Source organism: Paraphaeosphaeria sporulosa (genome assembly GCF_001642045.1).
Source record: "Paraphaeosphaeria sporulosa strain AP3s5-JAC2a unplaced genomic scaffold CC84scaffold_1, whole genome shotgun sequence".
Classification (NCBI taxonomy): Eukaryota; Fungi; Ascomycota; class Dothideomycetes; order Pleosporales; family Didymosphaeriaceae; genus Paraphaeosphaeria; species Paraphaeosphaeria sporulosa.
The window spans coordinates 2,931,835-2,946,222 of NW_017253360.1; the positions used below are offsets into that span (position 1 = coordinate 2,931,835).

Sequence of the window (14,388 nt, forward strand, 5' to 3'; positions counted from 1 at the left end):
GCTCAAGTTTTCCGCGTGATGCCTAGCGTAACATCGAGTAAAAACTCTGTTCGTGAAGACATCTGGATGATTAAATCTCCGAGGCAGCTGCTCGCAACACACGCCACGTGATGCATCGCACAGACCCGCAGCGCCTGGATTAACCGGAAAGGCATCACCCACGACCCGAGCTTACATACACACCATCAGACAACGCATCATCTACCATCCAATAGGTAGACAATGAGCGGTTGAGTCACAAACGTGCGTGAAAGGTAAATCGCGCGCGACCGTTTGTGTGTACTAATTAAACAGTGGCGGATACCTACGATCCGTGGCAATTTAAACCAGAGCTTCGCAGCTGACAGAGGGTTTGCGGACAAACTCCATTCATTGCTATCCTCTTTCTCAAGGAAAGGTCGCTACCCATCAATATGCTGGGCGATGCGAAACTGAATTCCCTAGACACGCGTCTAGAGCAGTTCAAACTCAGTAATGCCACTACCCAACAGGAGCTACAGGTGCGTTGTTTCCATGCGAACCACGATTACCTACAGATGGTCTAGTCGTCTCAGCTAACAATTCTCCAGACCCTTCTCAAAGAACACACTCAATTGCTGGAAGATTACAAAGTACTCAAGGCTCACAAGATAGCTGAGCAACCTCAAGCCAACGGCGGGTCGAGCGCTTCCACCCCGTTCAATGAGAAACCCCGCTATCCGTACGCTCTCGTTCTCATCGACGGAAATGGATACATCGTATGTGCCCAAGATCTCACCCAATTTCAAGAAACCCATTAACTGACTATCTCACAGTTCAACGACGAACTTGTCAAAGATAAAGAAGAGGGTGGGATGCGTGCCGCACGTATGCTCACCGATGTTGTCGAAAAATTACTTCGGGAACATCCCCAGGCTAGAGATTCGCGCCTAGTCGTTCGCATCTACGCAGATGTCACGAATCTGTCGAAGCAGCTTGCGAAGACAAAACTGATCGGGCTAGAGAAGCGAAGTATCATGCCTTTCGCTGCTGGATTCTCAAGGGCGATGGCTCATTTCGATTTCGTGGATGCTCTTGATGAAGAAGGCACAAGATTTAAGATTCGAGGTAAGTTCAGTTGAAAGAGGGTGAAGAAACAGCGACAAAGCATCACAAACAGTCAATGTGAAACACCGCAAGGTTGGATTGTACTAAAATAGGGCTTGCCGTGATTAGGATGCTAACAAGTCTACAGAAACCTTCAAAGTAGCCGCTGAGGACACAGCTTGTTGCCATATACTTTTTGCTGCTTGCCATGGTAAGTCTTGTTCAAGCACCGGATTAATGTACCCTGCTACCTCAGAGCTCCTTCCTTTATAATACCGAGGAACGATGGTCACTAAATGACTAATTGGACGATCAGACACCAACTATCTCCCGCAATTGGTTCCATACAATGGTCTACACAAGAAGATCACACTTGTACAGGGTGCAGGGTTTGAGACGGACTTCTACCAGCTGGGGCTGACCATCGCCCAATTCCCTACCATCTTCAGATGGTCTGAACTGGCACAGGCTCCGCCTACGATTAAGGGATCATCAATGGCGCGAACGACGTCGACTAAAGCACCGCCGCCTGCACCACCCGCTGCGAGACCATCGGCCCTAGATCGAGACGACTGGCGCCACACTTCTGTCAATGCAGATGGGATCTCGTATAACTCGAACGGTGTCATCGTCAGCATTCCAGGCTTCACTGCCGACAGCTCACCCGCAAAACAGGGACACAAGAAGACCAAACCCTGCAAATATTTCCAAAAGGTAAGTCACGCAGAGCTGCTACGAAAGCTGGGTAACTGACTCAAGCAGGGCTTCTGCCGTTGGGGCAACAAATGCAGCTTCATCCATGCTCCTGAGCACGTAGTTCCCAACCCGCAAAGGTCCTCTTCCCCAACCACGACGTCCGGCGCTGACCGCGAGAATGTCTCGTCGTATCTACCATCTACCGTACCCCCAGGCTTTGTGGCCCTCAACAAAGACGGCCATCGCCTGGACACTTACATCCGCCCTCCCACCCCCGAAGAATGGCTAATATACAACGCGCGCTTCCACAAGCAAAAGCCCTGCAATGCGCACCATCTCTCTGGCACCTGCAATAACTTCAATTGTCCGTTCGATCACCATCCGCTCGAAGTCGAGACACAGCATTGCCTCGAGTACGTACTGAAGAGTAGCCCGTGCCCGAGGAGGGGTACGTGTAGAGACAGAGATTGCTTCCACGGACACGTGTGTCAGAAGGATGGATGTGTGGGCTATCACAAAGGCTGCAAACTAAAGGCCGATGCACATAATGCTGACCCGAAGTTGGCGAGCATGGTGCCAGCAACTACGGGTGATAGTGTCCATGAAGATACTATCGGAGTGGTTGTTGGCGGCGGTGGCGTATACGAAGCGGCGTGGTAGTTGAGCGCTAGATAATTTGGCGTTCGCGACCACCGTGAACAGTAGTGGACTGGTGGAGACATGGGCTTGAAGATGACCAAGGTGCAGAGAAACTACTTGCCAAACACAAGAGTCTTGCTGGGCTTGCTGCTCTGCACAATATTTTAGACGAAAGGAACATCTAGACTAGAGTCGATTAAGATTTACCCATGATAGTTAGTCCTATGTACTAGCGTACAACGTTAGCTAAAAGATAAGTTCGAGAAAAGAGCCTTCGATCTCATGAATCTCGAGCTGATACTCTCCCCCTACTGCTGATAATTACTCATCAAAGAAACCAACAACGTCAACAGCGCTGAAGTCGGTTCAAACTCCCATATCGCCACAAACGACATCGCCCAGTTGCGCTGCACGGCCCCCTTGCATTCGGCCTCATTACGGTGCGGATACGTGCGGATACTGGCGAGCTGGGCTTTTGCAGAGGCAGCTGGGATACAGAGGCTGATTGTTGGTGGACTGCTCAAGAGGCGGGAGGCGGTGGTTAGGGCGAGGAGGTGGTTCGTGCCCAGGCGGCGAGACACCGAAGGCGGCTCGCAGCTCGAGCAGGAACTGGGTGAAGTCCGCGGATAGTGTGATGATGAAGCCCTCCACTATGTTCGCGGTGGAAAGACGGTAAAGCGTGAAACGTTTTGCTGTGGTGATGGTAGGCTGTTTGAAAGGTCGGACATACTTGTTCAGCAGGGTAGAGAATATACGCGGTTCTATAAGTGTTGGCATAGCCGGGGCTTTTTTAATTATTTTTTAAAACGTAAATCAATAGGCAGGACTTTGTGAGCTCGCAAAAAAAGGGGTCGAGCGTTGAGGTTGATGACCAAAACGTTTACTATAGCAAGATTCAACCGCGTCCGTCGTGTGACAGTTTACGATTTTTTTCTTCGACCACTCCCATTTGGGGATAAATCGTTGTTATACTTTACAGTTGCTACGACCGAACATTGGCTATGCCCCCTTCCCTGGGCAGCAGCCCTCTCTACTAGCTCGTCTACTCGTTACTTTATGCGTCTCCCACCACTTATCCCACGTATAATCAGTAGAAATTCCCAAACACCTTCCCCAGTAGATGTTCTCCATACGTACTCCCACCATGCATTGCCTCCATCCCACTCCGCTCCACACACCTTTCCAGCGGCCTCACCACGGCCTCGAAATTCGGCTCGAAGAAGAACGGCACGCTCACCCTATACCCCTCCCCACGATGAATCACCCTATGTCTCGTGCTCTTCCACAGCCCGTTCGTCCACCGCTCAATCATGTCGCCGATGTTAACTACAAAAGCGCCCGGTATGGGATCCGCGTTAAGCCAAGTTGTCCCGTCTTTGAGCAGGACTTGCAGCGCGCCTGGGGTAGGGTCGGTGAGTAGGAGCGTCACGCACCCGTAGTCGGTGTGCTCACCGCAGGAGAGCGAGGAAAGAGGAGCATCAGGGCTGACGGGTGTGGACAGCTTGGGGTATCCTATTAGGCGCATGACCTACAAGGGGTACAGAGTCAGTGAAATGCTCGAAAAGAAGATAACCAGGTACAAGTAGGATGGTTTAGCTTCAGCTCGTGACTAAAGTCTAACAGTTTCAGACATAAACTGTAGCTTGAACAACCACTTTGTAACACCAAGAATTCTTACCCAGAAGCTGTGGTCGGTGTTTCGCACAAAGACTTCTGAATCCTCCGTCTTAGGGGTCCCGGACGAGTTGGGATCTGGGGGAGGAAGGTCGAGCGCCTGCCCCATTGCGCGTACGAGTGCTGTACCGACGCTCTGTAGCTGATCGATGTACGATAGATACACCGACTTCAGCTCTTTGGGCTCGTCGGGCCACAAATTGGGCCCCTGGAGCGTACTATACGTGCCCCGTCCGCCGTTTCCTTCGACTTTTGGCGCGTGGTCCCATTCGCGGTAGAGGTCGATCGCTTCGTGCATATCCTTCTTGCCCTGTGTGACGTTCTCCCCCATGCCTTGGTAGCCTCTTGCGCCGTCACCACCCTCCGGACCACCCGCATCGTGCCTTTTGATCTTGTTCTTCTGTTCATTTGGTAGAGCGAAGAATTGCCGCGCTAGGGAGATGACTTCTTCGAGCTTTGCTTGTGGGATGCAATGTCCGGTGAGGTAGAAAAAGCCGAACTCAGTGCATGCATTATTGATGGATTGCGCTACTTGCTGGCGAATTTCTGGAGCCGATGAAGCATCCAGAAAGGGAGAGATGTCGATTATGGGAAGCGACATGATATAGTGTGGGACCCTGCAAGTGTTCTGCCGTCACCCTTGTGTCGCAAATGCGCGTACAGCTCGCGATTTCAGGCCCTTGAAGTTGTTTCTTGTTGAAACGAGATACTGGCGACTTGTTCTGAATGTGATCGCTGCTCGGAGGGTTAAGTCTATTGCACAGGTATGACTCATGTCAGCTCTCGGAAAAGACTTGGAGACACAGGACAGGCAGACGTATCCGAGAATGAGTTCAATGGCTCAAGAAATAGGTGACTGGACATCCTGAATGCAACAGAAACTTACAAAGCGGACGTTGGTTGTATTGTCTCACTCCTTAAATAAGAGTGGACACGTGCTTTCGCGTTCGAAGCAGTATTCGAGACTCGTGGAGGATCTTTGATCAAGAGATTGTAAAGTGTGAAAGGCCCCGTACGACCTAAGTATAACCGCAGTATTCAAGCATACTAGGGGCAAGATGTGGAAGTAGATGCATGGGCAGTTTGTGGAAATCGTAGCCATCGGGTAGCGTTACCGAAAAGGCGATAGCTGACTTTCCCCGCGTCCTATCGCCCCACGCTTCACTCTTGTAGATAACCCTACTTTCAATTGAGAAACCAGGCGTTGCGGTCAGGATAAATCAAGTCACGATCATGGATAGACGACTTGGTTCACTTAATGCTATCGTGAAGATTTTCTGCTGGATTCTAGCCAAAACTCTACTCACTATAGATGCTGTTAGGTTCCTTGGAATTGATCGCGGAAGCATATGTTCCTAACTATATGTCAAACGTCCATGCAGGCCAAAGGTGTCGTGGTATCATGCAATCCTGAAACTTCCTCACATAATGACCTCGTTCGAGACATCCTGCATCTCACGTTAGCACATTCAGCGGACAAGGCTAGGGAGACGCTTACCCTCTTCAGCTCCTTGTTGGGCAAGCACACGCAGTTCTGCACGCGCACCTCATCACCCACACCGCACTCCTTACCCAGGATCGTGATGCTCTGCACCTTGACACCGTTCTTGACAATGCTCGTGCTGTGGCTCGTAATGGGTGTAGGTGTTCCCTCAACACGTGCCCAGGCACCGATCTTGCTGTGCCATCCCACGATGGAGTACATGACGCAAGCGTCGTGCTTGATCTCAGAGTCGTCGAGCACGATCGTCTCCTTGACACGCACACCGGCGCCGATGATGGAGCGGGCACCAATGGAGACGTTGGGGCCGATCTTGGCCGTAGGGTCGACCTTCGCAGAGGGGTGGATGTAGACGGGAGGGAGGATGTTGGCGGAGGGCTTGGCGAGCTCTTCCGAGCCCATCTGGAACGCCTTGGTGAGATAGAGGGCGTTGGCTGGGACAGCGGAGCCAGCGGTCTTGATCTGGCGCCAGAAGTCTTTGGTCTCGAGGACGAAGAACTGCCTGCTGTCTGCGATGTCGGACAGCACGTCCTGCTCTAGCCGGACGACGGTGTTCTCCTTGTCCTCGTCGTCGTCTTCCTGACCCTGGTAGTAGGATGACTCGAGGTTCTCGGAGGAGGGGTATGAGAGGAGGCGAGGACGCTCGGTACGACGCTTAATGGCGCTGCGAATGGCGGGGAAGATGCACTCGGTCGCGAAGAGGTAGACACCGCAGTTGATCAGGTTAGAGATCTGACCCTCGGGCTTCTCGACGTAGTGGAGAACACGCTTGGTGTGGGAGTCGGAAACGATGCAACCGAAATTGGTGGCAGATTCGCTCGCGACTCTGGTACCCAGCATGACGGCCTCAGCGTCCTTGGCCTCGAACAGCTCAAGCATGTCGTTGAGCGGGAATGAAGAGCAGACATCAGCGTTCAAGACGAAGAACCTGTCTGGCTTGCCCTTTAGGATCACATCGCGGAAGTGGTAAAGACCACCTGCGGTGCCCAATGCCTGGTATTCTCGTAGGTACTTGACGGTGAGCTGTGGAAAGCTGTTGGAGATTTCGTTGATGAAGGGCTGGAAGACCGTCTCTTCGTAGTAGCCGACGATGAAGACCTCCTTGACCTCGGGGACGTTTGCAATGGCGCGGAAGCAGTGCTCGATGATGGGATGGCCGGCGACGGGGAAGAGGGGCTGTCTGTGAGTTAGCCGTGTTGACAGCCCAGGCGATGCCAAATAAGCCGCTCCTCGGAGTCGCCACGGTGGCGATGGCAACCAGGACTATGCTCAAGTATGCGCGGGTGTCTAGCCTCCCCGCATCCCTTGATCCATCTCCAACCATTCTGAATGTCGATCGCCCCGCCTGAAGTTCGACTTGGGGTCTCTTTTACTTTGAATGATTCCAGGCTGAGGAGCAACTCACCTTGGGCAGTTCCATGGACAGCGGCCTAAACCTGGTGCCGCGCGAAGGTCCTCCGACCAAAATGACAGCTTTGGTGGTCTTCGCGGCGCCCCCCTTGGGCCTGCTCGCGAGCGACGGTGGCTGGAGGCTCATTTCGACGATGTGCAAGGGTTCTTGGTGGTTATTTAGCGGTGGGAGAGAATCGGCGGCAAGTAGAGAAGAGGACACGGTGAGGTTGCAATGGTTCTGGACACAACACACAGTTGTTCGGACCCTTGAAATTCAATAGCGCTGGGCCAGTCCCACGTACGCGTGGGGCGGTGAGCCCTCTTGGCAGACCGTCATGAGCCGCACTCCACACGAGCGCTCGGTCCCCTGGCCCGGTTAGCGTGCCCTTGCTTCGATTGCGCATTGCACATCACATCGTGGTTGGGTGCCGGCTTGAACTTATTCCAGTGTCCTCTATCGATTGGCACTCCATTTCTTTGTTCTATGTCCCCAATACATGAAGTGTACATGTGAAATTACAGTTGTGCATATGTAAACAACGCGATCACGCCGGCTTCACGCCCTTGTGTATCGCTGCAATGCCGCCGGTCAGGTCTTCCCACCCTTGCCCTGGTACCAGGAAGCCAGCATCTTTAATCATATCCCTGAACTCCGTCTGGCTCGGGAATCTCTCGATGCTCTCCACGAGGTATTGGTAGCTATCCCTGTCGCCAGCAACCAACTGTCCTATCAATGGAATCGCGCTGAAACTCCAACGCTTGTATACAGCATCGAATAGCCCGTTGTTGACCTTGGAGAACTCAAGCACGGCGAAGACACCGCCCGGCTTCAACACCCGGTACGCTTCCCGTATCGCTTCCTCCTTGTGCGTGAAGTTCCTGATGCCGAAGGCGACGGTGTAGAGGTCGATGCTGCTGTCCGGAATCATGTCCAGCTTCTCCGCATTCGCTTCGATGAATTGGAGGCGCGGAGACCGCGCATATGGTGTCTCGAGCGCGCGTTTCCTTCCCTCAGCCAACATGTCTGGGTTGATGTCTGCGACGGTGACTTTGGTGTGCGCATCGTGGTTGATCGTCGATGCGTGGTCGAGCATGCGGAAGGCGATGTCGCCAGTACCGCCAGCAATGTCGAGGATGTTCCAGCCCTTCTGCTCATACGGTGCGGATGTGAGGGGGTTGCGTCCGGGGTTGAGGTTTCGTACGAAGTGGTCCTTCCAAAGCCGGTGGATGCCCATGGACATGAGGTCGTTCATGGTGTCGTACGAGGAGGCCACAGACGAGAAGACGCCGCGCACTGTAGTGGTCAGCTCCGGTCCAGCTCAATTGACGTCTACACGTACCCTTCTGTTCCTTGAGGGCCTCTGCGACCGTCTCGAACCCAAAGTGAGTGGTTCCATCCCGATTCTGCGTAGTTTTCGGTGGCGTTTGCGGCTGCTGTGATTGCCTCGTGGTACGCGAGAAGCACCTGTACTGCTCCCGCCCGGCTGCTCCCGCCCCGCGCCTACCGCCTGCAAGTAATTGCCTCCTGAACAAAACTGTGGCTGATTGCGCGTTCATGTTTGCTGATAGTTTGATCGCACGTTTGCTTGGCGCGAACTTTCCTGGACCGCGCGGGCACGTGCACGCGGCAGTGACTAAGCTGACGTCGAGCAGGGATACTGGCGTCTGGGGCGACGAGGGTGCCTGAGCCGACGCTGACCGAACCGAGCTCCAACAATCCTCCCCAGACTGTCCCGCACGACTAAATCCCCGCTGGCGCCCGCGACCACAATGTAGATTCACCACAATGTCGCTTCGTTCTGTGCCACGAAGATTGGGCGCGAGGGCTCTACGAAGACCTTCAATATGTCACAATGCGTCACAAGCAGCTCCCAGAGTTATGCCCAAGTGGCAGACTTGCCGGAATGTTGCTTCCACACCAACTGCGGAGAAGTGCGTTTTCGAACATTCTGAAGATATGCTGCACGAATTCACTGACAGAAATCACAGAGTCTTGTTCCCCGGCGCCCTGAACAGTGAATTCACAAATTCCCTCGAATTCCTCCGACCGTCTCAGAACAAATCCATATCCACGTTCCGAATCTTAGATCAGTATGGGCAGGTGTTGGATAAGGAAAGAGGCGTGGACACGACTGATGAAGAGGCTCTAGAGCTATACAAGCACATGGTCTGCTGTGCGACGCCACTTCCACCACCGTCTATTGGACATGGGACTAATCGTCTTAGTGAGCATAATGGATCTTATCATGTTCGAGGCACAACGGCAAGGAAGACTTAGTTTCTACATGGTATGATGGGTTCCTGCCATGGTCCAATCAGTCACTCACTCACAACACCTCAGGTCTCAACGGGCGAGGAGGGCATCTCTGTCGGCTCCGCCAGCGCGCTCAAACCCAAGGACACCGTCTTCTGCCAATACCGTGAAGCGGGAGTCTTTATGCAGCGCGGCTTCACCCTGGACCAGTTCATGGCCCAGCTCTTCTCCAACGCCGATGATTTCGGGCACGGTAGAAATATGCCCGTTCACTACGGCAGCCGCGAACTCAACATCCGCACCGTCTCATCTACCCTCGCTACCCAGCTACCGCACGCAGCAGGCGCCGCATATGCGTTAAAACTCCAGAACCAACAAAATCCCGATATTGAGCCTCGTGTAGCAGTCACCTACTTCGGCGAAGGTGCCGCGAGCGAAGGTGATTTCCACGCTGCGCTGAATATCGCCGCCACGAGACAGGCACCGTGTATCTTCATATGCAGGAACAACGGGTACGCTATTTCGACGCCTACAAGCGACCAGTACAGAGGCGATGGTATCGCGAGCAGGGGTGCAGGATACGGCATGGACACCATCCGTGTCGACGGAAACGACATCTTCGCTGTTCGCACTGCTACCAAGGAAGCGCGCCGTCTCGCCCTTACTGACGGCGGTAGACCCGTCCTCATCGAGATGATGGCGTACCGTGTGGGCCATCATTCCACATCCGACGACTCGTATGCGTATCGCCAGAAAGTTGAGGTCGAAGACTGGAAGCGCCGCGACAATCCCATCACTCGCTTACGCAAGTGGCTCGAATCGCGGGACCTGTGGAACGAAGACAAGGAAAAGGAGACGCGAAGTCAGCTTAGAAAGGAAGTCCTAGCGGCATTCGACAGAGGCGAGAAGAAGAAGAAGCCTAAGATCAGACATGCTTTTGATGATGTATGGGAGGAAATTACGGCAGAGCAGAGGGCGCACGTTGAGGAGCTAAAGGATATACTAACGAGGTATCCAAAGGAGTATGACATCAGTCAGTACGAGGGCGGCTTAGACTCTTTGGACGAGTTGTTAGAAAAGAAGAAGTAGATTTGAAGAGTATGAATAAGATATTAAGCATTATATGTCGAGAGAGGCCACTCACTAATTGCCAACAGCAAAGTCAAAGGTAATCCATGCGCCTCCCATCAAGCACCCCCGTCGACAATATCCAGTAGTTATCTCCAGAATCTCTCCCTTATACCCACTGCCTCGCACAACCTCAGACCTAATCCACATCGACCCTAAAAACCCATCTTCGTCAAGAGTTGATGCGCAGCCACAAAGCTTTCGTGCGCAGAGTAATGTAAATTCACATTATGGCCCGTCGCCTTCACCACACGTGCCACGAACTTCCTCGCCTTAGGGAACTTCTCCGCGGTGAGGCCCGGATTGGCGTCCCTCCCAGCGGCACACTCAGTGGTCAGGAGCGTAGTGTTTCCCGCGCGATCGCAAACGATGGCGTCGTGCGTGCCAGTGATGTATATAACGGGGCCGCGGAAGGAGGAGACGGTGTTGGGTTTGGGGGGGAGGATTTGTCCGATGGAGAAGGGTTTGGGGAGCTGCGTGAGCTGTTAGCGGGACGATTGAGAATTGAACGAGGGGCTGGAGACAGTCTGAAGGAGACTTTGGGTCGCTTACCGATTCATCCCAGGCAAGCACTTCCGCATCATACTCCCCGGGATAGCCGTACACCGTCTCCCGTATCGCTCTTGGCGCAACTTGCAGGTACGCGGGTGGGAGGTGGGAGAACCGCGCTGGGTCCACGACGCTGGCTGCTCGTGGGGCCCAATTCAGGACTGCGGCATTGATGCCTTTGAGTTCGGAGGACGACGCGGTTTGGATGTAGGCGTCCGCGCCAGTGGCGGGATGGGGATGGTCTGTGGCGACGGCGCGGCCAATAAGCGCGCCGTAGGAGTGTGTTACCATGATGATTTTGGAGTACTTGGTCTACGGAGATGGTGGTCAATTTATATTCGATATTGCATGGCCAGAGGGTGGGCTCGCGAGACTTACTGGGATGCACGAGATGGCTTTGTTGCGGAGACTCTTGAAGATCTCGAGGATAATGGCTTCTTGGAGAGGCAGCTGCACCATAGAAATAGGGTCAGGATGGTCTGACTCGCCATCACCTAGGTTGTCGATCGCGAGGGTAGCATAGCCCTGGGAGTTCGCGTGGTGAGTCCATGAGTACTGGCCGGGGTACGTGACGTTGGGAAAGTTAAGTCCATTCCAGTATTCCTATCGATGTCAGCATACTCAAGTGACGAGATAAGAAATTGACCGACCTTGGTATAACCCAATCCGTGCAGGAGGAATTGAATAATGTGCTCTCTGCCCTTGATCTTGCGGGATGGCTCACAGTAGGTTGCCGCGATGTTGAATGTTCCGCCTACTCTTTTCGTGTCCAGGTTAGAGACGTTGAATGACTGGGCATATCTTCCGAAAGCGGTTGGCGAGGTGTCGTTTGGAAAAGGTGGAAGGTCGATGTTGTCTGCAGATGCAGTGACGGTGAGTTTGATATCCCTACAGATCGGCTCTGGGCTTGAGACGGGCTTTGAAAGGCTTGTGCCCGCTAGTGCGAGGAGAGTAAGTTGGATTGGTGCTTTCATTGTGAGAAAGAGTTAATCGATGATGGAAGAGTATGTTGTTGGATCCGTTAACTCGATGAGAGACAAAAGGGTCTAAGGATTTTGCGATGGAATTGATGCGGATGAGGATAGCCATGATACAGACAGGTTTTGAACGGATTTATAGAAGTTCAACATTTACTCTTGGTACTAGTTAGAGGCCATTTTGAGATCTGCTTCTACATTCGAACATGCATTACGCGGTTCGTACAGAACAATGGCTTATCGTCATCCATCTTGAGAGGTCATGTACTTCCATTTGGAAGATTTTGTCTCTTCGATTGCATGAACCAAGTCCACGGTCAAAATTCACTCTCATCTTGGTAAACAGTCTAAACGCCAAGGAGAGCATTCCATTTTCCAGGAAAGCGATAGAAGAAGCTAGCAGACACAGCCGCATATTTGGGGCAGTGAGATGAACATCAAAGGCTAGCCATGGCGTTCCGTAGCTACAAGGCATTGGCAAATCGACCTAAGTCTATCCGGAATGTCGAGATCCGAAGACTAGAGGCATCGGACCAGAGTATAAAGGATGTCAGCGCGTGAAAATGGGTAATAGAGGTATAAATGACTTCTGTAAACGCAGAAAAATAGAACTGAAGCTGGGCACATGCACGCCAAGAAGAGCACTGTCTGGATTTGGAAGTAAGATGACAATGCGCTTACAAGCATACGGCTTAGTACGGCTGGGTTGCAGGTAAGCACTGTTGTCACAGCCGTATAGACCGAGACGTGAAGATGAGAACTTCGAGTTCGAAGATAAAGTTCGGGAAATGAAGAAGTTTAGAGTTTCAAGACCTGGGAGTAGAAAGCAGACTAACGTCAACAGACAGGAACGTCGGTTCTCTGAAGATGTCACTTCTTCCGGAAGAATGGCAGTGGGTGGCTGTGGACTCCAAAGGGTCAAGTAAAGATTACAAAATGCGGCAAACAGTAAGAAAAAATGCGATGAAGTCATTTCGTCGAAACGAACGTTTAGAGAGATCGAAGAACTACATGGAGTCGCGAGCCAAAGGCAAAACTACATCGAAACCTCGAAGTTTACAACCACATCCAAATGTTGCTATCCTTGGCAGCCCTAGTCAAACAGCTAATTCATGCAGAGAGCCAGTTCACAACCTGGTTTCCTCTCAACCAACCACGGTCCTGTTCGATCGCGAGGCCCAGCGACTTTGGTCTCATTTCATCAACCATATTGCGGTGCAGTTGCAGCCGGCCGGTACTCCAAAGGAATGCAATGCGATCACCACATGTCTCGTCCCTCAAGCGTTGCAGCATACGGGATTCACAACATCTATGCTCTTCCATTCCGGCGCACATCTCGACGCACTTCTGAACCGGTCGTGGACGCGAACGACTCTCTTCTATCGAGGAGAGACAATACGACATATCAAAGAACACCTCTCATCAGGAGGATCAGAATCGAATGACTCATTGTTGGCGATGGTGGCATTTTTGGCTGCAGAAGGTAATGGTAGGTGACGCAAATGTCCATCGCAGATGAACTTGCTAGCATGCATTCCTGAACTTGGGTATATGCATCTGACAGGCTGTTCAGGATAACAAGGAGGATGCTGACTTCCTCTTCACCTCTAGTGAACGGCGATGTCAACTCCGACCATCTACATACTCGCGCTGTTCAAACGATGGTTCAGATACGTGGGGGCTTGAGCGCCATGAGCCTCACGCAAGCTCCTTTAGCAATGTCACTCTCCATGTAAGCTACAAGCATCACGCGACAAGATGTCACTGTTTTTGTTATATGGCTATAGATGATGTCAGCTAATCCTCACCCGCAGTGGCGATCTAATCCACGCCACTATATCCGGCCAGCCACCATCTCTGGAGCCGCCCTCCATAACCGCCAATGCCCTACTCCCCTCCCTACCACCAGCATTCCAAACCATCATGGATTCCTTATTATCAGCCGATCCACCTGAGGCCCTCTCCCCACGCACCATCCTTTCCATCCTGACACACTCCATCTCCACCCTATCCACCCTCCAAATCAACCTTACCACCTCTCCGACCACAACTCCCACCGTGCTCTCCTTCACCAACCTTTGCCTCGCAATCGAACACCGCCTGCTTAGTCTCGAATTCTCCCGCACGAGCTCAGCGCCAGAACACCTCATAGACGAAGCAACACGCCACGCACTCGTCCTTTGTATGAACACTCTTTTCCGCACGTTCAGGCCCACCTCCCCGGTTCTCGTAGCGTCGCAAAGGTGGCTGCAGAGTGTGCTTGGGAGGCTGGATGTGTCTGCTTTCGGAGAAAAGAACGATGGCGAGGAGCAGAGGCAGTTACTATGGATACTGTGTGTGGGAGGGGTGACTTGTGCTGTGGAACGGACGGAGTGGTATGCTAGGAAGATTGCGGCGTTGCTTAATCGTATGGATGTTCGAGGAGAGATCGTGGGAGATCGGAAAGTGGGGATACAAGAGCTGAGAAAATGCTTGCGGGAGTTCATTTGGGCTGCAAAGTTGGATGGTGCAGG

The 14,388-nt window shown here is 52.6% G+C and overlaps 7 protein-coding genes across 7 annotated transcripts; 3 read left to right on the forward strand and 4 right to left on the reverse strand.

The window, feature by feature from the left end:
- Positions 1 to 183: 183 nt before the first annotated feature.
- Positions 184 to 2,665, forward strand: CC84DRAFT_1159544 (uncharacterized protein). Its single transcript, XM_018177266.1, has 6 exons — positions 184 to 500; positions 570 to 737; positions 795 to 1,086; positions 1,214 to 1,276; positions 1,382 to 1,779; positions 1,828 to 2,665. The coding sequence occupies exons 1-6, from the start codon at positions 414 to 416 to the stop codon at positions 2,419 to 2,421; spliced, it is 1,602 nt and encodes a 533-aa protein (XP_018042566.1). The 5' UTR covers positions 184 to 413; the 3' UTR covers positions 2,422 to 2,665.
- A 740-nt stretch (positions 2,666 to 3,405) lies between these two features.
- On the reverse strand, positions 3,406 to 5,134 carry CC84DRAFT_1159547 (naringenin,2-oxoglutarate 3-dioxygenase). Its single transcript, XM_018177267.1, has 3 exons — positions 4,961 to 5,134; positions 4,079 to 4,827; positions 3,406 to 3,928 (listed from the first exon to the last, which is right to left on the reverse strand). The coding sequence occupies exons 2-3, from the start codon at positions 4,673 to 4,675 to the stop codon at positions 3,488 to 3,490; spliced, it is 1,038 nt and encodes a 345-aa protein (XP_018042567.1). The 5' UTR covers positions 4,676 to 4,827; positions 4,961 to 5,134; the 3' UTR covers positions 3,406 to 3,487.
- A 188-nt stretch (positions 5,135 to 5,322) lies between these two features.
- On the reverse strand, positions 5,323 to 7,311 carry CC84DRAFT_1159548 (nucleotide-diphospho-sugar transferase). Its single transcript, XM_018177268.1, has 3 exons — positions 6,981 to 7,311; positions 5,573 to 6,751; positions 5,323 to 5,522 (listed from the first exon to the last, which is right to left on the reverse strand). Exons 1-3 carry the CDS (start codon positions 7,110 to 7,112, stop codon positions 5,496 to 5,498), a joined length of 1,338 nt encoding a protein of 445 aa, XP_018042568.1. The 5' UTR covers positions 7,113 to 7,311; the 3' UTR covers positions 5,323 to 5,495.
- Positions 7,312 to 7,414: 103 nt separating this feature from the next.
- Positions 7,415 to 8,531, reverse strand: CC84DRAFT_1254523 (uncharacterized protein). The gene is made up of 2 exons (XM_018184472.1): positions 8,308 to 8,531; positions 7,415 to 8,261 (listed from the first exon to the last, which is right to left on the reverse strand). Exons 1-2 carry the CDS (start codon positions 8,522 to 8,524, stop codon positions 7,513 to 7,515), a joined length of 966 nt encoding a protein of 321 aa, XP_018042569.1. The 5' UTR covers positions 8,525 to 8,531; the 3' UTR covers positions 7,415 to 7,512.
- Positions 8,532 to 8,673: 142 nt separating this feature from the next.
- On the forward strand, positions 8,674 to 10,330 carry CC84DRAFT_1134625 (2-oxoisovalerate dehydrogenase subunit alpha mitochondrial precursor). The gene is made up of 4 exons (XM_018176031.1): positions 8,674 to 8,899; positions 8,957 to 9,141; positions 9,194 to 9,255; positions 9,309 to 10,330. Exons 1-4 carry the CDS (start codon positions 8,754 to 8,756, stop codon positions 10,308 to 10,310), a joined length of 1,395 nt encoding a protein of 464 aa, XP_018042570.1. The 5' UTR covers positions 8,674 to 8,753; the 3' UTR covers positions 10,311 to 10,330.
- A 174-nt stretch (positions 10,331 to 10,504) lies between these two features.
- CC84DRAFT_1254525 (uncharacterized protein) lies at positions 10,505 to 11,999 on the reverse strand (the record flags this gene model as incomplete). Its single annotated transcript, XM_018184473.1, has 4 exons — positions 11,549 to 11,999; positions 11,277 to 11,501; positions 10,902 to 11,210; positions 10,505 to 10,822 (listed from the first exon to the last, which is right to left on the reverse strand). The coding sequence occupies exons 1-4, from the start codon at positions 11,870 to 11,872 to the stop codon at positions 10,505 to 10,507; spliced, it is 1,176 nt and encodes a 391-aa protein (XP_018042571.1). The 5' UTR covers positions 11,873 to 11,999.
- Positions 12,000 to 12,607: 608 nt separating this feature from the next.
- Positions 12,608 to 13,611, forward strand: CC84DRAFT_1226217 (uncharacterized protein; the record flags this gene model as incomplete). Its single annotated transcript, XM_018183583.1, has 2 exons — positions 12,608 to 13,364; positions 13,487 to 13,611. Exons 1-2 carry the CDS (start codon positions 12,743 to 12,745, stop codon positions 13,609 to 13,611), a joined length of 747 nt encoding a protein of 248 aa, XP_018042572.1. The 5' UTR covers positions 12,608 to 12,742.
- Positions 13,612 to 14,388: the final 777 nt, after the last annotated feature.

What these genes read in the sequence shown, in the direction of transcription:
- CC84DRAFT_1159544 (XM_018177266.1), top strand. Translation starts at nt 414, where the DNA reads ATGCTGGGCGATGCGAAACTGAATTCCCTAGACACGCGTCTAGAGCAG. An exon ending in CACAAGATTTAAGATTCGAG is followed by an intron (nt 1,087 to 1,213) that starts GTAAGTTCAGTT and finishes ACAAGTCTACAG; the next exon opens with AAACCTTCAAAGTAGCCGCT. An exon ending in ACTTTTTGCTGCTTGCCATG is followed by an intron (nt 1,277 to 1,381) that starts GTAAGTCTTGTT and finishes TTGGACGATCAG; the next exon opens with ACACCAACTATCTCCCGCAA.
- CC84DRAFT_1159547 (XM_018177267.1), bottom strand. Translation starts at nt 4,675, where the DNA reads ATGTCGCTTCCCATAATCGACATCTCTCCCTTTCTGGATGCTTCATCG. An exon ending in ACACCGACCACAGCTTCTGG is followed by an intron (nt 3,929 to 4,078) that starts GTAAGAATTCTT and finishes TACCCCTTGTAG; the next exon opens with GTCATGCGCCTAATAGGATA.
- CC84DRAFT_1159548 (XM_018177268.1), bottom strand. Translation starts at nt 7,112, where the DNA reads ATGAGCCTCCAGCCACCGTCGCTCGCGAGCAGGCCCAAGGGGGGCGCC. An exon ending in TGTCCATGGAACTGCCCAAG is followed by an intron (nt 6,752 to 6,980) that starts GTGAGTTGCTCC and finishes ACTCACAGACAG; the next exon opens with CCCCTCTTCCCCGTCGCCGG. An exon ending in CCAACAAGGAGCTGAAGAGG is followed by an intron (nt 5,523 to 5,572) that starts GTAAGCGTCTCC and finishes CGTGAGATGCAG; the next exon opens with GATGTCTCGAACGAGGTCAT.
- CC84DRAFT_1254523 (XM_018184472.1), bottom strand. Translation starts at nt 8,524, where the DNA reads ATGAACGCGCAATCAGCCACAGTTTTGTTCAGGAGGCAATTACTTGCA. An exon ending in GGCCCTCAAGGAACAGAAGG is followed by an intron (nt 8,262 to 8,307) that starts GTACGTGTAGAC and finishes TGACCACTACAG; the next exon opens with TGCGCGGCGTCTTCTCGTCT.
- CC84DRAFT_1134625 (XM_018176031.1), top strand. Translation starts at nt 8,754, where the DNA reads ATGTCGCTTCGTTCTGTGCCACGAAGATTGGGCGCGAGGGCTCTACGA. An exon ending in ATACAAGCACATGGTCTGCT is followed by an intron (nt 9,142 to 9,193) that starts GTGCGACGCCAC and finishes TAATCGTCTTAG; the next exon opens with TGAGCATAATGGATCTTATC. An exon ending in GAAGACTTAGTTTCTACATG is followed by an intron (nt 9,256 to 9,308) that starts GTATGATGGGTT and finishes ACAACACCTCAG; the next exon opens with GTCTCAACGGGCGAGGAGGG.